Genomic DNA, 24192 nt, shown 5'->3' with positions numbered 1-24192 from the left:
GAAAGCACGCAGAAGGAAAAAAAATAATAAAGATTAAAGGAGAAAGTCATGAAAAAGAAAATAGAAAAACAACAGAGAAAGTCAATTAAACTAAAAGCTGGTTCTTTAGAAAGATCAAGAAAATGAACAAACCTTTAGCTACACTGACCAAGAAAAGGAGAGATTCAAATTACAGAAATGAAACATGAGACATTTGTACCAACACTAAAGAAATAAAATGGATTACAAAGGAATATTATAAATAGCTGTATACCAACAAATTAGGTAAATTAGAAGTAAAAGACAAATTCCTAGAATACAAGCTACTTAAACTAAGTCAAGAAGAAACAGACAATCTGAACAGATCCATAACAAGAGATATAATTACTAATCAAAAAACTACCCACACAGCAAAGCTCATATCCAGATACTTGAATTCTACCATTTAAAGAAGCTAACACCAATTATTCACAAACTCTTCCAAAAAAATAGGAGAGAACATTTCCCAACTCATTCTCTGAAGCCAGTATTATCTTAATACCAAAACCAGACAAAAACATCACAAGGAAAGGATATTAATTTGGATTATCTCACATTATGTTAATAACTCTAATACTGATTTTCATAATGCTCAACTTCTAATCTTTTTTTTTTTTTTTTTTTTTGAGACAGGGTTTTGCTATGCTGCCCAGAATATAGTACAGTGAGTGGCTATTCACAGACATGATCATTGCACACTAGCCTCAAACTCGTGGCCTCAAGTGATCCTCCTGCCTCAGCTTCCCAAGTAGCTGGAACTACAGGCATGTGCCACTGTGCCCGTCTCTCATTTTCTAATCTTGTTCCAATAAGATAGTTACTTTTCAAGATTAAACATATAGGGCATAGAATATAAATCTAGTAATCATTAATATATTTTACTAATTCAGATATACAGGTCATTTTAAAAAGATTTAACTTAAAGATTTCAAGTACAATACACAAAAAAATCTTATTTTAAAGTTTGAAAAAATATAGAGCGAGTTAGTAGAAAACTGGGTTTTTAAAGGTTTGTTCTTTTATTTCATTATAAAACCACAATGCTGCTAGAATTTCACTGAAAAGCACTATTAGAATTCTGTATCTCTTCTGCTGATTATCTCCTAAGTCTCCAGTTCTTTAGTTTTACATAATTTAAAAGATAAAGATTATAAGAAAAATACTTAAAATAAGCTAAAACAAAGTCTATTTTCAAAGTAAATATAAATTATATTTAATTTGGTAATCATTGCCCAATGAACAAAAATCTTTTTAAATTTAATATATTCAATTTGTAATTGCAACGCGAATATAAGGCAACTCTACAGGTTCCATATTAAGTATTTCCACTAAGAAGACAACTACTTTGCAAACTTCCATTCTCATTATATCAACTTGACTCTTCCTTACTCTAAAAATTAGAAGTATAGAAAATTTAAAAGGAAACTTAGAAGGAGTTTCCTAAGTGTATTCTTTCTTCCTTCCAGGATTTTAATTCTGAAAAGTTACAGACTAAAACGTTCTGCAAGACGAGGAATCCAAAACTTCCTCTGGAAGTATTTACAAACCAGGCATTTCTGTTTTTTAATATGTTTTTGTAAGCCTTAACAGGATTACTGGAATAAGGCTGACCTTACTGATGGGTCATTCTCCAGGAGTTCAGTGAGCCGTTGTACTTGTTCTGGCTGGATGGACCGCCCTAAGAGTGCTTCTGTGTTAGTGTAGATGAGGAATGCTGAGACCATGCCTAATAAGGTGCCCACACCCAAAGAACCTAGGCTGTCATACAGTGGATTGCCTAAATGAAGCACATAAAAAAATCAGTAAATTAACAGTTTATATTATTTCAGTGAACTTTATAGAGAGCAAAGAACCAGAACGAGTAAATCAAGGCACTTGAAATTTATTCCTAATTTCTTTAATTACTTCCTTTAATGACTCCTAATAGTTTTAATATACCACAAAATGAGGATGCTACAACTTGCTTTCATAAGAGTACTATGTGACATAATTAAGATCTCTTACTTGTACCTGTCATTACATATGTGAAGTTTCTGAGCACATTTAGATTAGAGACACCAATACAAAAAAATGACATAATGAAGAATCCATTTCTTTTAGATATATCCATAGCACTTTTCCTACACCACATAGACAAAATAACAGTGAAATCAAAAGCTGAAAGAAACCTTTTTCTGTATCTTCTTCCTACTAATGTTCTGTAAGAGAATTAAGCCCTACAGAAAATAATATGGGTGACTCTCTTCTCATCCAACCAAGGATGATATATAGCTAGTATCATTCTAGATAAAAAGGAGAGAACTTAATTCATTACATGCCATAGGTGCCTCAAGGTGGTGCTTCTCAAAGTGTGGTTCCTGGACCAGCAGCCATCACTTGAAAACTTGGTAGAAAAGCAAATTCTCAGACCTCATTTCAGGCCCCTGAATAAAAAATTCTGGATGTGGGTTTCAGCATTCTGTGTTTCCCCAAGCCCTTCAGGTGATTCTGATTCTAATATTTGCCTTAGGTTGTCAGGGCTTCTCTCCCAGAACCAATGAGAAAGGCTGATTTATCATCTATGAATGTATAGGTAATATTTATATAATAGACACCAATAAATACATTTTAAATCTTCATAATAAATTTTACACATGGCTTTTATGACTACAAGTCTTTTTATCCCAAAGATGAAATGTCATCAATATATTTAACTCTTCTTAATGCTTGATAAAACATATATTTTGCTAAGCTGTAACACTAAAAAGCAAACTTGTTTATCTATACTAAGTGTTAAAAATGATCCGCTTGTAAAACATTATCCATTAGAAGTTTTGTAATTATAGAGCTCAAAATCAAATGCTGCTCTTTAGAAATCCAAATGTAAAGAGTTATTTTTATTTAAATATATACATTCATGTACTCTTAAAGAAATCACAGGAATATTAGCTGAAAGAAAATACCTTTTTTAAGAAAACTTTTATTTCTTGGCATGTTATTTAATTTAATTTGAATAAATTAGCTAATTAAGAAAAATTTAATTCATGTAAAATACATTACATATTTTTGTAAGTTTGATTTGATTGGTTTCTATTACTATGTAAAAGAAAATAAATTATTCAAAGTTGACATCTGCATCAAGTCACACTTTTCTTAAGCCTAAAATTTTGCTAGTAATTTATGTTCAAAAACAGTCTAAAACTATATGGTCAACCAGAAAAACAATCAACACTTTTACAAACATTTTGGATCACAATAAACATCAGAGAATGCTGGTTTGGTATTAAAATGAACACTCAGAATGAGAAAGAAGTATTCATATTTCAGACCATTTGAAGAAACACTGCAGAACTGTGGAAGCTCGTCACCTAAAATTATTTTAAATATGTAAGGACAAATAGAGAAGAACGGAAGAAGTTCCTTTCCAAGAGAATTCCAGCTTCATAAATTGAGTCTTTTCATGCTAAATGGTCCTTTTGTTTTCGAAAATAAAAAATGTATTTTATTGGCCCTCAAAACAATTAGCTACCAAAATAAGGACAGAAACAACTTAGAATTAAAGAAATAGGAAGGCAACAGTAGTTATTATTGGCATTAAGGGTGGAAAAAGACAAATGAACAAGAGCCACAATATACGGTTAAGTCCACATTCATGTTGTCAATAGGTTCTTAGAAACTGCGACTTTATAGGGAACAACATATAACAAAACCAGTTTTACCATAAGCTAACTGATACAAACAAGAGTTAAGTTCCGGCCGGGCGCGGTGGCTCACGCCTGTAATCCCAGCACTTTGGGAGGCCAAGGTGGGAGGATCACCCCCGAGGTCGGGAGTTTGAGATCAGCCTGACCAATATGGAGAAACCCCATCTCTACTGAAAATACAAAACTAGCCGGGCGTGGTGGCGCATGCCTGTAATCCCAGCTACTCGGGAGGCTGAGGCAGGAGAATCGCTTGAACCTGGGAGGTGGAGGTTGCAGTGAGCCGACATGGCACCATTGCATTCCAGCCTGGGCAACAAGAGCAAAACTCTGTCTCAAAAAAAAAAAAAAAAAAAGAGTTAAGTTCCTATGGCATATTTCTGGTCACAAAAACATCACTCAACTTCTAAGACCCAAAACATGTCTAATATTGAACACTGAAATAAATGTGGGCTACATATACATTTTTAAAAATTAATAAAAACTATGTAAAATAATTATTTACCCAATTTTTGGTGAATCAGTGAGTATCAGCAATAGTAGGGGTGGTGGGTTAAATCAAAGAATAAATGTTTGCAAAGTGAAAATTGTAAGGAACACCTATCACCACCACATAATTCAAAAATAAACAACCACAAATATGTAGGCTTGCTGAGCGCTTTCATACATCAGTTATTGTCCTGCATTTGTCTGATTATCATCTACTTGAGCCTATCCTAGCAGCTCAGGACACAAGAAGGAACCAGACCTGGCCAGGATGCCATCCCATGGCAGGGCACACTTACACACACCCCCACACTCACTCAGATTGGGACTATTTAGACACCCCAATTCACTGACCATGCACGGCATTGTGATGTGGGAGGAAGTTGGAGTGCCCAAAGAAAACCTATGCAGATAAAGGGAGAATGAGCAAACTCCACAGAGATGGTAGCTCCAGTTAGGAATTGATATTTTTCACAACAATGTTATAACAAAATCAAGTTGAACAAAACAATGTTACTTGAGGACCTATGTATATTTATTTGGAACTTTAGAGTTTATTAAAACTCTCATATTTTCTTAATAAACCTAAGAGGTTACCAAGGTAAATATTATCCACACTTTTATAGGTAAATAAAAAGTTCAGAGTGATTGCATAATTTTTTAAGTCACAGCTAGAAAGACAGCATTACAGAAATCCTTTACAAATAGCCTTCCTTATTTCTAATTTAGAGACATTTTTAATTCAAATAAACCTGAATACTTCTGCTGACCAAATGTCTTACATAAGTCAATGATTAGTATGGAATTAACATTTAACAATTTGTTGGTTTAATATTATTCAATGATGTAAGAGAAAATTCCCACATATTAGAGAATTATTTAAGTAGGACAAATAAATCACCTGTAATTTAAGAAATATTTACCTGTTATAGAAGTAAGGCCCATGCAAGTGGCTGCTATTATAACTCCCAAGACTGCAGCAGTATCCTCCAATAATATCACATTTGTACTAGGATCACGACTTTCCATTACTAGTCATTGGGGAAGAGACAAGACAAGAAAATTTCTAAAATCTTAACTTGATACTATCAGGTAACATTTTAATAAGTATCCATTTAAAATCAAGATATAAGTTAAGATAAAAAAGTGTATGAGAGATTATGATTTTAAAAACCTTGTTCAATGCAAACATAATTTCTTGGCTTAAATGTCAACAATAACTGATACATAAAGTCAAATTACTTTCTCAAGTTATATAACCATATAAAGAAATACCTTAGTTCACTTAAGTCAAATCCAAATATAAAGTATCCATGTTCATATTTCTATACTACATTTCTTTTTAATAAGGGCTGAAGGATATGTAAGAGCCACAAAGGGATGATATTCAGATATATTTTGTACATTTCTATTAGGAACAAAGCAATAACAGTACTAAGTAATTTTAAGCAAATAAGGGAGGTGAAACAAACACTTGGTTTCTAAAATACATACCATACTTGTAAAATGACATTCCTTTAGCCCGAGCATTCCTACGAAGTTCATTTACAGCAACAAGAAGTGTTGCTAAAAGAAAAGCATTCATATCAGCAAGACAGAAACTTCATGCCTCCAAACTTTAAAGATGGCATCTCAAAAGATAAACAAATAAGCACAACATTTTAAAACTAGGGTTGGCAATAAGGACAAGTTCTATGTTAATTAGTTGTTATCAATTAATCATTATAATAAAATGAACCCCATAATTCTAAACCATAATAATTAAATATAATTACTAATAACAACAGCTTTAGTTTATTGAAGAGCTGCTATTTGGCAGCACCACACTAACCACATTCATTTCTGAGCCTCCCAATCTTTTGAAGCAGGTTGTGTTATAACCATTTCATAGACTTTCAAAGATGAGGGGCCCCATAAACATATACAATTAGGATCTGTCAATAAAAAATGTTAATTTTAAAAATAGATGAAGGGAACATTATACATAGAAAGTTACAATGTTTCAGAAGTAAACATGAGCACAGCAGTGAATCAGGCAGTTTTATACTGATATTAGCAGTTCTCTGTCATCATACTGCTATAGCTGTGTATTTCAAAAACTTTGAAATATTTGTATCACAAGAGCCAGTAAATAATATTCTTCTGGTGAATACTATTAAACTCTAATTTTAAAAGTTCAGTTTAATTATGTTTTTTATACTCCATTTCAAATGTTTTGAGTATTATGGTATGATACTCAAAAATGAAACATACTTTCCCTTTTAAATAAGTAAAATAATTATTTATCCAATTTTTAGTGAATCGGCAAGTAACAGCGATAGTAGTGGTGGTGGGTTCAATCAAGGAATAATGTTTGCAAAGTGAAAACTGTAAGGAACACCTCTTACCACCACATAGTTTAAAAATAACCACAAATATGGTGGGCTTGCTAAGCGCTTTCATGCCACATCAGTTATTGTCCTCCATCTATCTGATAGTCACCTATTTGAGCCTATCCTAGCAGCTCAGGACACAAAGAGAAATGAGGCCTTGCCAGGATGCCATCCCATGGCAGGGCGCAGTTACACACCTCCCCACAGCTATCCATTACAGAACAACCACAGTACATTATGCAAAGACTTTACTCCCTAAAAGTAGAGAAAGCTTAGATGCCTATTCCCACACTTGCTTTTCTTTAATCAACAGAACTTAGCAAACTATAATAATGGACAGCTGAATATATATTACTAAATTAAGAATAGAGACATACTTTGTGACAGTACATACCTCCTTCAGATACTAATGATCCTGCTAAAATACAATATGCCTAGAAAAGAAATATTAAAATAAAGCATAAATTAAGTACTTCCAATCACAATTGTTCATATATAAAGTCCATAATGTCTAAAACAAAAACACGAATTCAAATTTAAGCCAGACAGTAAGGTTACTAATGGGAAACAACTCAAATGAGGAGGACAATGAGATATGAATACAATATTTGATATCAGGAGTGGTAGACACCAGATACAGTAAGATCCACACCCAAACTCAAGTAACTTCTGGATTTTGCTTCCATGCCTAATACCAAGAAAATCGTGATTCAGAAAGATAAGTAGTTACAAACAGTAACCAATTTTTGTTTTTCGGTAATACCACATTCCCTGCAATCCCAGGACACTCTTCAATTAAAGATGGTAAAAAAAGCTTTAGACAGGGGTGTACCAAAAAAAAAAAAGTTAACCTAGCAACACATTTTTTTTATTTTAATGAAATTCAAACCAAACATCTACAGAATTTTCAACAATGTTTAGAACCCTAGGTTTTCCTAAAATAGAGGTCTGAAAACTTTGAACCTAGTCCAACACTATTTTAAAAAGGGCCATAGTCTAATGGAAACCCATTTAGTTACTGAAAGACACAAGAGCTTTTAGAAGTTTTAAAACTTATACACAACTGAAAATTTAACTAATTACCTAATTTCTAACTACAGAGAGTGCTTTGCCTCTATAAAGTGACACTATACAAATTAGAAGAATGCTAGAACAATGAAGTACCCATAAAGTGGCCAAATCTTTTCAGAATGGAGGAAACACATTTGTTTGTTTTAATTATATGAAATGTATTATGGTAAGAAACTAGTCAATCAAAACTATAGAAAACTAGAGAATAACAAATAAGCCTAGTTTAATGCGCTTGTTATTAAGTAGATTTGCATGATATAACAGGATATTAAAAAAGTAGACAGATTGATTCTGTCTAGTTCTGACTACAACCCAAAATAGAGAAGAAAACAGGTACAAGTATCCCCACATTCCAAAAGGAGGTGTTATACCAATCCATTCAGGCCTTGCACAGAAGGTAGCCCAAACCTGGGGCCCCTACCCACTAGACTACATGCTAGCTCCACATCCTCTAGACCACATAAGAAGAGCTGAAATTGAGGAGGCCAAAAATGAAGATTTCTTTGGTGAAAGCTGTTGAGCTACTAAGATTGTTCAGTAGCCTTGATGTGTGTCCCCCGGGATACTGGATATCACAGCAAACTGTCTGATGCATACCTGAGTGATACATCCATATGCAAGCCTACTAACTGATATTGGCTGTATCAGCAGAGTAGATCATTGGGCTTGAGAGAAAAACCTGCACTCCCACAGAAAGTGTGTTAAAGATGTCTGTTTTAACACACAGGTCCCTAGGAGTCTTTTATAAGGAGATCAGCTGCTCAAAGGGCATTCTTTCCAAATGCAAGACAACTTCAGCACTGTCTGGAAACCACACCATGAGATGCAGAAGCTGAGAGAGTAGGCTGCGTGATCAATTTGGGCAGCCATAGCCAGAGCAGCCAAGCAGGGTAATCTCCAAGAAGTGCCCATGAGAAAAAAAGAGACAGCTTTAAACATCTACAAAGGCCAGAGGAAACCAATGCAAAATAACACTGTAGTCAGTAAAGTGGTATGTTTTTATCCCCTATCCAAACCCTCAACACTTTCCAGGGAATAGGAGAGAGGGGCAGAAGCCCCAGAGGTGATCATACGGGTGATCATCCTGCTATCCTCCCATTCCGCCAGTGCAGGCTTCCTACCTGAAGGAAGCCCAGGATGCGGGAAAAGAGAAGCTTTAACTTCAAATATAGTTCCAACTTATGACTATTACATGGGTCTGAATATTTTAATTACTGAAATGAGACTATTCTTGGGACCAAAAGGGAACAGAGGTTTTCTTGTTCTTCAACAGTAACTGGAGAAATTAGTGGAACTGCCCAAGATTTTAACCAAGGAGCAGGGCTTGATAATTGGTACCTACAGAGATCTTGTTCAACATCATTGAATCTTATGGATTTAGAGGTTATGTCCAGTCACGTTCTAAAAATTAAACTATAGATATATAACCCTACAATACACAGTCAAGAAGGTGTATGTCATTCTCCTTTAACACCAATATGACAAAGGCCTTCTACTGTACACAATCACTATGTCATAAGACATCAAAACTGAGGAGAAAAAAAGAGGATTACCCATAGAAGGGATTCTATTGGTTGAGGATGAAGCAATCCCATGACTCCATGGTACCAAGATAGTCCTGCACCCATCATGAAAATACCAACGCCACTAATTAGCGAAGAAATATAGCGCATATTTGAAAATCCGTACCTGAAAAATAGAAAAGAATATAGTTCGCAAGAAATACAAATGGTTTCTTTTAAAATATATGTGCTTAATAGGTCAATGAAAAAGACTAAGAATATCAAGATGTTATAATTTTATATTTAAGTAAGATGTTAAGTGCCAAACTTGAAAAGCAATATGCAAAGTGGAAAAAACTGTAAGAATTTTGAAAATACATAAAGTGAATACCATTTAATTCAGGTATTTTCTGATCTCTTTTCCAAATAGCCTATTTTGATTTAGAGAGCTACTTTACTATTATGTACCACAGATCCTGGTAAAATTAATCTTTTAAAAAATGCATTCAGATGTTTAATGAACAGGATAACATTTAAATTTCCTTGTAATGCAGCTTCTAATTGAATATTTTCATCTTTGTGTGCAGCCAGTCTATTATTTATAATACCTATAATTTGATGCTGGATACAGAAGTTTACAACACATAATTTATTGCTGGTTCTGAATAGGTTAGCACACAGCAACTTTCAACTATTACTAGAACTAAGACCTTCAGTTTTCTGGGTGTTTTCATGGTGCTAAAATCTCAATTATTTTTCAAGCATGCTTCGTCAATATGTACATTATTTTGTATTATTGTAAGTACTGACACAATACTTAGTATTAAAGGTGCTCAAAAATATATTAATAACATACTAGAGGAGGAAAAGAATCACTCATTAATAAAAATATTTCCTGGAAAATTTAGTCCCAAACCCAAACTCAGTGGCACTCTTCTGAGAAATACAAATTTAAACAAGAATTCTTTTTTTTTTTTTTGAGACGGAGTTTTGCTCATTGCTCAGGCTGGAGTGCAATGGCAGGATCTTGGCTCACTGCAACCTCCACCTCCCGAGTACAAACGATTCTCCTGCCTCAGCCTCCCAAGTAGCTAGGATTATAGGCATGCACCACCACACCCAGCTAATTTTGTATTTTTAGTAGAGACGGGGCTTCTCCACGTTGGTCAGGCTAGTCTCGAACTCTCAACCTCAGGTGATCTGCCTGCCTCAGCCTCCCAAAGTGCTGGGATTACAGGCGTGGGCCACCGCGCCCGACATTTTTTTTTTGAAACAGAGTTTCGCTCTTGTTGAACAGGCTGGAGTGCAATGGCGTGATCTTGGCTCACCACAACCTCTGCCTCCTGAGTTCAAGCGACTCTCCTGCCTCAGCTTCCCGAGCAGCTGGGATTACAGGCATGCGCCACCATACCCGGCTAATTTTTTTGTTTTGTCAGTAGAGATGGGGTTTCTCCATGTTGGTCAGGCTGGTCTCGAACTCCCGACCTTAGGTGATCCGCCTGCCTCAGCCTCCCAAAGTGCTGGGATTACAGGCATGAGCCACTGCACCCGGCTTTCAACAAGAATTCTTAATCAAGCTGCTCTTGGAATTCCTTTTTGCAAAGAGTAATCCTGCCATGGGGAATTCCCAGTTTATAGATGTGACAATGTGACAATCAGCTCACTCAGAAAAATTTACTTTCTTCTAAAGTAACATGAATATATATTCACGTTAAAGTAAATTAAGATCTAAAATAAATGGTATTACTTCAGGTGATTTCAAGGAATTATTAACTTATTGAAAATTTTGATTATGTAGGTCTAAACTGCCCAATATGATGAGCCACTAGCCACATGTGGCAATTTAAATTTAAATAAATTAAAACTAAATATAGTTTAAAATCTAGTTCTTCAGTTGCACTGGCCACATTTCAAGTGCTCAATAGCTACATGTAGTTAGCTACTACCATACTGGACAGATATAAAATATTTCCATCATTGCAGAAAATTCTGTTGGGCAGCACTAAAGTAGACTATAAAAATACCTTGAGAAGAAATCTTCACAACCTAAAATTTAAAATTTGTACCTTCTGTTTTTAAATCTTTTGTACATAAAACTGGCCAAGAAAAAAAAAATTTTCTTAAGATGGTAAAACACTGTAATGATGGGTAATTAACACACTAGAGAGCTATTCTCTATACTAGCTTGACAGTTACAAAACATTCAAATATGTTATTTATGGGAAAACAGTAGTATTGCTTTCAAGTAAAGAAAGGCATTTCTAAAGAATAGAGGTAGACTCCTTTACAGAAATAAAAGTGCACTTTTTTTGGTCTTAAGATTTATCAAATTATATTACTGAAGCTAGCCTTAAAATGATGCTTGTGGAATTCAAAAGTGTTAGATGGTTATGTTAATAGAAGCAATAGAAAAAAATCTCTGTATCAAATAATGGCTATGATTCAAAATAATACATTCTAAAAAGTATACTCATTTTACAAATAAATAATTCTGAAATATTAACAAAATACATTTCCAAATCACAACAGGAGGATTAAAATAAGTGTGTATCTAATAGAAGTTATCATCAAAATTTTAGATTGGGCAGCCTATGGGTCTAAATCTAGAATATATGTTTCCTTGGACCAAATAAAACAGACCTCTAAGATCAAAATATGTGCTTTATTATTATCAAATATGGAGAAAACAAGATCTCCATGCCATGCTACAAAGCATAAAAATAACTTGAACTCCATTTTCAAATTATACCTTGAATTTACTTTGACACAGTGGGAAGTTCTGCATTTTAGATACTACAGTGGAAGAAATGACCAAATCTTGAACAAACTGCAGGTACATAAATTGCAGGAGATTTCTGATATTTAGTTATTTCAATGACTTATCGCCAAAACAAACAAAAACAAAATAAGGCAATGTCCTTACGGATGAGAAGGATCTGGTGTTTGAACAGACTTACTGATGCCCAATGCTAGTAAACCCTATGAAGAAGAAGAAAAAAAGGTGAATAATCATTAGCAAGATGGAGAGTATAATATGGTAAAGCCAATGTGGAGGGTGCAGGCTAACAATGACAAAGAAACACTCAACATATGCATGTCCAATGACCCAGCAATTCTGGTTTCTAGTACTTACCTTAAAAAATAAAGATGAACTCAAAGGGGTTCAAAACACCATTGTTTATAAAGATGAGAAACATGAAAGCAACCTAAAAAAAATCCATCAATTGGGAATGACAAAATAAATGATAAACCATAAATTACTTCTACAGTATGTTAAAAAAATAGGGTTAGAGTAGAGCTTTCTATACTGACATGGATAAAGCTCCTAGACATACCATTAAGTGGAAGAAGAGAAAAAAGCAAGTTAGGAACAGTATGTACAGTACAGAACTTACGCTTTGTAGTTTTTATAAACTACATATAATGTAAAGCACGGAAAAGGTTTAAAAGAACATGCAAGTAACTATGTTTGTATCTCTGAAGAGAGGCAGAATTAAGGTAGTCTAATATTTGACTTTTTACAGGAAGAATAACTTGTATAGCTGTACAAGTAAAAGATAATAACAACTTTAAACAATATACATATATTGTGTATGGGCACACACATTTCTATTAAAACTGCAAAACCATGCACAGGAATTATATATCATATTCTTTTCTTTCCTTCCTTTCTGACTCCCTCTCCTCTGTCTCACTTGCCTTCATCATTTCTTCCTTCTTTCTTTCATTTCCACTTAGGTGGTTTTAAAAGTTTTGCCCTTTGTTAAAGAGTTATCCACTGGAACTTCTCAATAGTAGTATGCTTGTCCCTAGTAAGTCCTTTCCATCCTAATTTGATGTGAATCTAGAAATCACATCATAAGACTACCTTCTTAGAACTATTTGATAAAAATATAAAGCCTCTGAGTGAATTCCCTATGTAATTTTAGTTGATTAATCTGAGGCTTTTCCTTTTTCCAGCATCATATCAAATAATCAGATAAGTGAAGTTTCTAGATAATGACTTCTTCACAGATGAGGTTTCCCTTAGGTTGCAAGAAATTTAATAGACACATTTTTTCTAATAAAAAATAGAGATTAAAGAAACTTGAAAATACTTAATACAAATATATTTTTAGGTCTTAATATTGGAAACCCTACCCTAAATACACAGAATATTATAAGCTTTTACCACTGGATTCCATGGGAAAAGGGAGCAAACCACCTAAAATATACATGATTTTTCAGGGAATTAAATTAAGAGAATGACAGGAAATTCAAAGGAAGATATAACTCTTTTACACCCTGATACGGTTTGGCTGTGTCCCCACCCAAATCTCATTTTGAATTCCCAAGTGTTGTGGGATCTGGTGGGAGGTAACTGAATCATCAGGGCAGGTCTTTCCCATGCTGTTCTTGTGCTAGTGAATACATCTTATGAGATCTGATTGTTTTAAAAAGGGGAGTTTCCCTGCACACGCTCTCTTCTCTTGTCTTGCCACCATGTGAGATGTGCCTTTCACCTTCTGCCATGATTGTGAGGCTTCCCTAGCCATGTGAAATTGTAAGTCCATTAAACCTCCTTTTTCTGTAAATTGCCCAGTCTTAGGTATGTCTTTATCAGCAGCATGAAAACAGAATAATACAGTAAATTGGTACCAGTAGAGTGGGGTGCTGCTCTAGATACCCGAAAATGTGGAAGCAACTTTGGAACTGGGTAACAGGCAGGGGTTGGAACAGTTTGGAGGGCTCAGAAAAAGAGAGGAAAATGTGAGAAAGTTTGGAATTTCCTAGAGACTTGTTGAATGGCTTTGCCCAAAATGCTGACAGCGATACTGACAATAAAGTCCAGGCTGAGGTGGTCTCAGATGGAAATGAGGAACTTGTTGGAAACTGGGGCAAAGGTGACTCTTGTTATGTTTTAAGCAAAGAGACTGGTAGCATTTTGCCCCTGCCCTAGAGATTTGTGAACTTTGAACTTGAGAGAGATGATTTAGAGTGTCTGGCTGGAGAAATTTCTAAGCAGCAAAGCATTCAAGAGGTGATTTGGGTGCTATTAAAGGAATTCAGGTTTTTTTTGTTGTTTTTTTTTTGAGACAAAGTCTCACTCTGTCGCCAGGCTGGAATGCAGTGGCACGATCTTGGCTTACTGTAACCTCTGCTTCCCAGGTTCAAGCGATTATCCTGCCTTAGCCTCCCGAGTAGCTGGGACTACAGGCAAGCGCCACCACACCCAGCTAATTTTTGTATTTTTAGTAGAGATGGGGTTTCACCATGTTGGCCAGGATGGTCTCGATTTCTTCACCTCGTGAACCGCCCGCCTCAGCCTCCCAAAGTGCTGGGATTACAGGCATGAGCCACTGTGCCCAGCCCCGGCATTCAGTTTTAAAAGGGAAACAGAGCATAAAAGTTTCAAAAATTTGCAGCCTTACAATGCAATAGAAAAGAAAATTCCATTTTCTGAGGAGAAATTCAAGCCAGCTGCAGAAATTTGCATAAGTAATGAGGAACTGAATGTTAATCACCAAGAAAAGGGGGAAAATGTCTCTAGGGCATGTCAAAGACCTTTGTGGCAGCCCCTTGAATCACAGGCCTGGAGGTTTAGGAAGAAAAGTGGTTTTGTGGGCTGGGCCTAGGGTCCCTCTGCTGTGTGCAGTCTGGGAGCTTAGTGCCTTGCATCCCAGCTGCTCCAGCTGTGACTAAAAGGGGCCAAGGTACAGCTCCAGCTATTGCTTCAGCAGGTGGAAGCCCCAAGCCTTGGCAGCTTCCACGTGGTGTTGGGCCTGTGGGTGCACAGAAGTCAAGAATTGAGGTTTGGAAATCTCTGCCTAGATTTCAGAGGATGTATGGGAAACACCTGGATGCCCAGGTAGAAGTTTGCTGCACGGGCGGGGCTCTCATGGACAACCTCTGCTAGGGCAGTGCTTAAGGGAAATGTGGGGTGGGAGCCCCCACACAGAAAACCTACTGGGGCACCACCTAGTGGAGCTGTGAGCAGAGGGCGGCCATTGCCCTCCATACCCCAGAATGATAGATCCACTGACAGCTTGCACAGTGCACCTGGAAAAGCCACCGACACTCAATGCCAGCCCCCGAAAGCAGCCAAAAGTGGGCTATATCCTGCAGAGCTAAAGAGGTGGAGCTGCCCATGGCTGTGGGAGCCCACCTTCTGCATCAGCGTGACCTGGAGGTGAGACATGGAGCGAAAGGAGATCATTTTGGAGCTTTACGAATTGACTGCCCCGCTGGATTCTGGACTTGCATGGGGCCTGTAGCCCCTTTGTTTTGGCCAATGTCTCCCTTTTGGAGACATTTACCCAATGTCTCCAAATGGAGACACTGTATTTACCCAATGTCTGTATTTACCCAATGCCTGTACCCTCATTGTATCCAGGAAATAACTAACCTGCTTTTGATTTTACAGGTTCATAGGCAGAAGGGACTTGCTTTGTCTTAGATGACACCTTGGGTGGACTTTTGAGTTAATGCTGAAATGAGTTAAGACTTTGGGGGACTGTTGCGAAGGCATGACTGGTTTTGAAATGTGAGGACATGAGATTCGGGAGGGGCTGGGGCGGAAAGATGGTTTGGCTGTGTCCCCACCCAAATCTCATCTTGAATTCCCACATGTTGTGGGAGGGACCTAGTGGGAGGTAACTGAATCATGGAGGCAAGTCTTTCCTGTGCTGTTCTCGTGATAGTGAATAAGTCTCACAAGATCTGATGGTTTTAAAAAGGGGAGTTTCCCTGCACAAGCCCTCTTCTCTTGTCTGCTGCCATGTGAGACATGCCTTTCACCTTCCACCATGATTGTGAGCCTGCCCTAGTCACAATTAAACCTCTTTGTTTTGTAAATTGCCCAGTCTTGGGTATGTTTTTATCAGCAGTGTGAAAATGGACTAATACACACCTGTACATTAAAAGTGACAGTCATTATTCACATTATGTGTATATATGTATACATAGATATGTATTTATATTATTTTTAAAATATTCAATAAACATTCAACTATTTAAAAAATCCTTAATATTCAGTTGGCTGTGCAATGAAGTGTGAGATACCGTCAACTATTTTATAAACTGAATATGGACCATATTTATTAGTTCTAACAAAAATGAGACCACCCCAACCAGCTCTCCTCAGAAGTAAGACAGAATCACAGTTATATTTGATATGTATCCTTCCAGACCTTTTTCTACACATTTACAACATAAATCTCTATCAGTTACGTATATATAACCTACAGAGCATTTGTTTAGTTTGCAGCATAACGAACATTAACATCTAGTGGCTAAGAAGTACTGTAAATGCTCTCTACTCCATGACCACCCTTCACGTTTCTGGTGTTAAGTATCATACTATCCAGCACCTGCATAAATGGTACCTTAGAAGATCTTTCTAATTGTTTTATGTGCATATAACCTGTTTAAAGAAGACAGAGAAAGAACCATGTCTTCTTCTAAACACTTGCTACATTGCAAACTCAGGTGCTCAATAAATTCATCTGAGTTGATATTAAATGATATGATGTGCAATATTTAACAGAAAAGTTTTCCAAAATGAACTGTAACAGAAATTGTAAGGCTAACATGGTGAAACCCTGTCTGTACTGCAAATACAAAAAACTAGCTGGGCGTGGTGGCGGGCGCCTGTAGTCCCAGCTATTCGGGAAGCTGAGGCAGGAGAATGGCGTGAACCTGGGAGGTGGAGCTTGCAGTAAGCCAAGATCATGCCACTGCATTCCAGCCTGGGCAAGACAGCGAGACTCTGTCTCAAAAAATAAGTAAATAAATAAATAAAAAACTACATTATAATTAGAGACACAGGTCTAATTTAAAAGTTGGAGGTACTTAAGTCTCTTAAGAAGTGAGGGAAAACATATGGCATAAAAATATTACAATGAATTAAAATTTTTAAAATATTATAGGTCTCGAAAGAAACAACTTTCTGAAATACAATTTCCATCTATTCAGAAAGGTCCAGTTGAAATATTTTTCACTGAAGTCTTTTTGAAAACTCTAAGAGACGGGGTTTTGCCATGTTGGTCAGGCTGGTCTTGAACTCCTGACCTCAGGTGATCTGCCTGCTTCGGCCTCCCAAAGTGCTGGGATTACAGGCATGAGCCACCATGCCCGGCCCTGATAGAACATTTTTAAAAACTCAAATCATCCATCATTAAGCTTTAACAATTATAAATATGTAACCAAATATGTTTTATTTCATCCATATCTACTCCCTCATGAATATTTTGAAGTAAATTCCAAGCATCGTACCATTTCATCTTTAAATATTTTGGATGAATCTCTTTAAAAACTAGGCTTTTTAGAAAATACAGCCACAAGACTATTATCAGACTTTTAAAAATCAATACTAATTCCTGGCCGGGTGCGGTGGCTCACGTCTGTAATCCCAGCACTTTGGGAGGCCGAGGCAGGTGGATCACAAGGTCAGGAGATCAAGACCATATCGAGACCATCCTGGCTAACACAGTGAAACCCCGTCTCTACTAAAAATACAAAAAATTAGCTGGGCGTGATGGCGGGCACCTGTAGTCCCAACTACTTGGGAGGCTGAGGCAGGAAAATGGTGTGAACCTGGGAGGCGGAGCTTGCAGTGAGCTGAGATCATGCCATTGCACTCCAGCCTGGGCGACAGAGCGAGACTCTGTCTCAAAAAAAAAAAAAAAAATCAATACTAATTCCTTACTATTATCAAATATCTACTAAGTAATCACATTTCCACATAGGGAGAATTTTTTTGAGGTAAAATTCACATACAATGAAATGCACAAATCCTGAATGTACAGTTTTGTTTTTGTTTTTGTTTTGAGATGTCTAGTTCTGTCGCCCAGGCTGGAGTACAGTGGTGCCATCTTGACTCACTGCAACCTCTGCCTCCCGGGTTCAAGTGATTCTCCTGTCTCCATCTCCTGAGTAGCTGGGATTACAGGCATGTGCCACCACGCTCAGCTAATGTTTTTGTATTTTTAGTAGAGATGCGGGTTTCACCGTATTGGCCAGGCTGGCCTCGAACTCCTGACCTCCAGTGATCTGCCCGCCTCGGCCTCCCAATGTGCTGGAATTACAGGCATGAGCCACTGTACCTGGCCCAGAATGTACAGTTCTGGTTGTTAACAAATACACATACCCTTGAAACATATATTCCTATGAAGACACAGAACCTTCCCATCATTCCCAAAAAGCTCCCTGTGCCTCTTTCCTCCCCGACATCAGATGCAACCATTTTTCCCAATTTTTTAAACTATTAAAAATTAAAGTTCCTTGCTGGAGATACATCTATGTTGCCAGTCAGAAAAGTAGTTCATTCCCTTTTATTGCCAGATAATATTCCATTGTATGAGTATACCACAATTTGTTTATCTGCTGTACTGCTGATAAACATTTGGGTTGATTCCAATTTTTTCAGCCATTATAAGTAAAGCTGCTATAACATTCCTTTTTTTTTTTTTTTTTGGAGACCGAGTCACTCTTGTCATCCAGGCTGGAGTGCAGTGGTGCAATCTCGGATCTCGGCTCACTGTAACCCCCGCCTCCCGGGTTCAAGCGATTCTCCTGCCTTAGCCTCCCGAGTAGCTGGGATTACATGGACCCATCACCATGCCCAGCTATTTTGTACTTTTAGCAGAGATGGAGTTTCACCATCTTGGCCAGGCTGGTCTCGAATTCCTGACCTCAGATGATCTGCCCGCCTTGGCCTCCCAAAGTGCTCGGATTACAGACGTGAGCCACCGCGCCCAGCCAACATTCTTATACAAATCTTTTGGGACCATTCATTCCCACTTCCCTTGGGTAAATACTTAGAAGTGGAATTGGTGGGTCACAGGATAAGTATATGTTTATAGGAGGCGGCCAAATATTTTCCAGAGTGGTTGTACCATTTTATTAATACACCAGCAATGACTGGGAGATCTGGCTGCTCCACATCTTCACCAACATTCGGCTGTCAGGTTTTTACTTGTAGCCATTATAGTGGATATGCAGAGATGTCTTGTGGTATTAATATACATTTCCTGATCATTAATGGTGTTAGCACTTTTTCAGGTGTCCACTGGCCACCATTCATGTTTCCTTATTTGTGAAGTACCTGCCCAAATCTTTATCCTTGGGGGGAAAAAACTGGGTTCTCATTTTATTACTGAATCGTGGAATTTCTTAATTCTGGATACCAGTCCCTTGTCAGAATGCTTTGTGACTATTTTCTCCCAATCTATGCCTATTTATTTCCTTAAGGATGTCTTTCAATGAGCAAAAGTTTTTAATTTTGATGAAGTTGAATTTGTAAATCTTATTTTATGATATTGTTTCTGTGTCCTATTTATGAAATCTTTGCCTACCAGGTCTAAAAGATATTCTCCTAGGTTTTCTTCTAGAATCTTCATAGTTTTAACTTTTATATTTGGACTATGATCCATTTCAAACTATACAGTGTTTGAAGTACTATACAGTGTGTGAAGTAGGAGTCAAGGTCCTTTTTCTCCCCATATGGATCCAATTTTTCCAACATTATTTGTTTTAAAAAGTTTCATTTCTTCACTCAATTGCTTTGATGCCTTTGCCGAAAGTCACGGGCCATGTAAATGTGGCTCTGTTGTTGGATCCTCAATTTTGTTCCATTGATTTGTCAATCCTTATGCCAGTAACTCACTGTCCTAATTTCTATAGGTTTATAATGTCTTGAAGTTCTCCAAATTTCTTGTTTCAAGATTGCTTTGAATATTCCAGGTTCTTTGCATGTCCATATGAATTTTGGAATTTATTCGGTTTGTCAATTGTACAGAGAAGTCTGTTCATATTATGAATGGAACTCCATTATATCTGTAAATCAATTTAGGGAGATTTGACAGATCTATGACATCCAATCTATGAACGCGGTATTGTATCTCTCCATTTCTTTAGGTCTTCTTTGATTTCTCTCAGCAACATTTTATGATTTTCAGCGTAAAGGTCTTGTATGTCTTTTGCTAGATTTATCTCTAAGTATTTAATATTTTGTGATACTACTTTATATGGAATTTATTAAAATTTCCTTCCCCATTTATTTGCTGATAGTAGAAATGCAATTAATTTCTTCATATTAACCTTCTATACTTACTGATTTTGAATGTTAAACCAACTTTACACTCCTGAAATCTTACTCACTTATGATATAATATCATTTTTATATATATCATATTTATATATTTATATAATTCAATCTGATTATATTTTAAGGAGTTTTATATCTGTGTTCATGAGGAATAACTGGTCTGTAGGGTTTTTTCCCTCTCATAATGACTTTGTAAAATTTTGGGATCAGGGTTATACTAGCCTCATTAAAGCAGTAGAAAAACATTTCATTCTCTATTTCTGAAAGTCTGTGTACTCAGTATTGTTTCTTCCCTAAATGCTTGACAGAATACTCTTGATATTGTTCCATAGGTTACCAAGGCTTCCTCCATTTTTTTCAATCTTTTTTGTCTATGGCTTTAGTAAGAATATTTTCTGCTGTTACATATTCAGGTTCACTGACTGTTTTACCTGCAGTGTCTAATCTGCTGTTAATTCTATACAGTGAATTTTTCACATCAGATATACTTTTTTAGCTCTAAAAGTTTCATTTGGTTTTTTATACCTTTGATTTCTCTTATGTTCATATTTTCCTTTCAATACATGACTGTACTTGAAATAGCTGTTTAATATCCTTGTCTGCTAATTCTATCATCTGTTTAGTCTGCTTCCGACTGATTTTTCTCCTGGTTATGAGTCAAATTTTCCTGCTTCTTATACTGGCGATTAGTCTTTTTTATTGGATGCTAAACACTGTGAATATTATACTGAGTGTTTGGATTTTGCTGCCTTTATTAAAGAATGTGAGGCTTTGTTCTGGCAAGTGATTAAATTATTTGAAGATCAGCTTGATCCTTTAGAACTTTTAGGAAGATTTGTTAGGGAGGGTTCTAGAACAGCCTTTACGTTAAGAATAATTTAGCCCTGCTCCTAAGGCGAGCCTTCCATTGGCCTCGATAATCAATGACAACTCTCTTACGTCAGCTAGTCAGAACCTGAATGTATCCTAGCTTTGTGTGAGCAGTGGGAAGTAGTCAGTTACTGCTCCCTGCTGGTTCTCTGCCCAGATTGATGCTCACATCTTACACATGTGTAACTTAACATTAAGCAAACATTCAATTCAAGGAAATCCCTATGTAGACTTCTATAGCTTTTTGTCTTTGTAGCTCCTTCCTCTGTGGAACTCTGCCTTGTAAGTTCTAGCCACCTCAGACGCCCTGAACACTGATTTCTGTCTTCTCAACTCAATGAGACTGTTATTTCCCATCCTGCTCCACTATCCCGAATATGCGTTCAAGCAAAAAGCCAGAGAGATCAGAGAGTTCAAATAATTTGTTTCTTATCTCTCAGAGATCATGGTCTTATGCTGCTATTGTCCAATATACTGTCTAGTTTTTAGTTGTTTATGGCAAAAGATTAAATTCAATCCCTGTTAGTCTGTCATGGGTGAAAGCAGAAGTTCTGAACATAGTATTTTGCAACTTGATTTTTTACTCAATTTATCATGGTTATCATTCCAGGTCAGTACACAGATATCTACTACATTCTTTTTAAATGCCTGAATAGCATAGAGAATGAACACTTAAACACTGTCTTCAATGTTTGAAATAAAAACCAATATTGAGACTAATAACATCATACATATCTCCTTGCCATATGGACAAATATTTCTGTATTTCAACTTTCCTTGATAAGCTTACAAGAAAATAGAGATTATAAGTTATATATCTCTCCCTATCCCCTCTCCTCCCACTGCATACCACAGTTGAATGGTAAAATTTTATAGAGACAGTATTTAAGTATATACTGAGTATAAAAATTAAGTTCAAGGTAAATACTTAGTACTAATGGCAAACGCTTGTCTTCTTTCCTTACTTTTATGAACGGTTTTAATCCATCTGATTTGACAGTGAGTGAGACAAGTTCACAGGCTTAATTTTTAATTAATATTGCTCTCCTTGCTCCTTATCTTCATGTTATTTTTATCCTTGTCTTAAATATTCTTATTTTACCTGTGTCTTTCATTGAAGTTCTCCCAAATCAGTTTTTACATAACAGGACTAAAAATAAGTTAAATATTGAAAAGGTATCCTCTTAATATACCACACTCTTTAAAATGTAATAGGATGCACACACAGAAATTTTTATTATATTCTTAGAAAAGTTTTGGTTTCTAGTTTTCACAATTTGGGCCACAGGGGGTTTAAAAGGTATTTTAATTGTATTAATACAAAAATTTTTCTCCATTTGCAAAGCCAAGCAAAGCAATTCAAATTATGAATCTAATGTGAAAGCATTTTAACCAATTACATATGATTTTACATCTTTATTCCAAAAGTTTAAATTCATTGACTATTACAGTCATTGAGAATTCATATTCAGAGACCAGATTTCTGCTCAGTGACTGACAATGTTATACTTCACATTCCATTGTCAGAGGTTCTTAAAGCGTAACAATCTGCTTTAAAATACTATGATTAAATTTCTATGCACTTCATTGCTGAAAAGTAAACTTTTATTTTCTCCCACAAGCCAACTATTGGAATCATTCAGTTTTAAAATAGATCACCTTTTAGATTAAAGCCTACAACTATTACTTTAAAATTGACTTATAAAAAAGCTTTAGTCCTCACCTGATTACAAGTATCAGATAATGAGTGTATAGCTTCTGAGAACATACTTGCTGAACCGGTATAAATCCAGGCAAGAAATTTAAAGAAGCAGTTTAATCCATTGCTAGAAGAGAAAGAGAAAACAATTTAGCATAGGTTTGGACAAAAATTTAAGCCAAAAGCATACTCAATCAGCTGTATACCTCTATACTAGCTTCTGCTGAAAGTAAAATTAGGCTAAGCACAATGGCTCACACCTATAATGCCAACATTTTGGGAGGCTGAGGTGGGAGGATGGCTTGAGGACAGGAGTTCAAGACCAGTCTGGGCAACAAAGTAAGACCCCATCTCTACAAAAAATTTTTTAAAAACTTAGTCTGGTGTGGTAGTGCACGCCTTTAGTCCCAGCTACTGGGAGGCTGAGGTGGGAAGATCATCTGAGCCCAGGAGTTTGAGGCTGAAGTGAGCTATGATCGTGCCACTGCACTCCAGCCTAGGCAAGAGAGTGAGACCCCATCGCTAAAACAACAACAACAACAATAACAAAAAAACCAAGTACAATTAAAAGAATCCCTAGCCTTAAAAAACTTTGTTTAGGTAACAAGAGTAAAAATTTGAAAAAATATAGATTATGTACTGTTAAGAGGCATGCTATGTGTAAGCAAATTACTTAAGTATATTTTGAAAACTGGTGAGAAAAGACGGTCTTCTATATGTGGACAAGATAAAATGTAAAAGAAAATTATGTGTTTTAGGTAGATAAAAGCAGATCTGCACCTGATACTGTCCATTGGGCCAGTGTCAAAGGCAAGACTTCAGTGAAAATCTGTTTACTTAAGGAGGCAGATGCCAGAGGTGACTCTAAGCAGTCTCAGAGTCATACTAGAAGCAGCTAGATGCCAAAATAAACACAGTTAACTCTGAGGAAACTAGCTGCTCAGATACCAACAGTAATGACTAATATGATTTATCTCAGACGTTATTCTAGTGAGTTACCATGTTATATTACAAGTCTGTTATACAAATATTAACACCCCCATTTTATAAATGAGAGAACTGTATGTCCCCCTTTAGCTACCCTTTTCCCATCTCCTCCACCTCAGATAACTTCTTAAAAACATCATATTTATTCTGTCTGTCACAGTTTTCATCTTATCAATACCACCTACCATTCCATACTACTAAATTCCTGGAAATATTTTAGCATTTCTCTTAACCTCCTGGGAGCATCTGACACTATTTTCTTCTTTTTTTAAACAATGTTTATTTATTTTTTAAATTTATAATTTAAGTTTTGGGATATATGTGCAGAATGTGCAGGTTTGTTACATAGGTATACATGTGCCATGGTGGTGTGCTGCACCCATCAACCCGTCATCTACATTAGGTATTTCTCCTAATGCTA

General features: G+C 36.3%; 1 protein-coding gene across 1 annotated transcript in view; it reads right to left on the bottom strand.

Annotated features, from left to right (window-relative positions):
• SLC30A9 (solute carrier family 30 member 9) overlaps positions 1-24192 on the bottom strand; it is a 96769-nt gene that overhangs the window by 15162 nt on the left and 57415 nt on the right. Inside the window, exons 9-15 of the mRNA XM_003310277.4 lie at positions 22809-22911; positions 12053-12108; positions 9181-9316; positions 6951-6990; positions 5679-5750; positions 5108-5215; positions 1630-1795 (exon numbers count right to left, since the gene is read on the bottom strand). Of these exons, the coding sequence (XP_003310325.2) occupies positions 1630-1795; positions 5108-5215; positions 5679-5750; positions 6951-6990; positions 9181-9316; positions 12053-12108; positions 22809-22911 (681 nt within the window). The remainder of the gene's footprint in view (positions 1-1629; positions 1796-5107; positions 5216-5678; positions 5751-6950; positions 6991-9180; positions 9317-12052; positions 12109-22808; positions 22912-24192) is intronic.

The sequence above is a fragment of the Pan troglodytes genome, chromosome 3, assembly GCF_028858775.2.
Source record: "Pan troglodytes isolate AG18354 chromosome 3, NHGRI_mPanTro3-v2.0_pri, whole genome shotgun sequence".
In the NCBI taxonomy this organism is placed as follows: Eukaryota; Metazoa; Chordata; class Mammalia; order Primates; family Hominidae; genus Pan; species Pan troglodytes.
The sequence above is the reverse complement of the archived record's forward strand: the minus strand, read 5'-3'. Positions and strand labels throughout refer to the sequence as shown.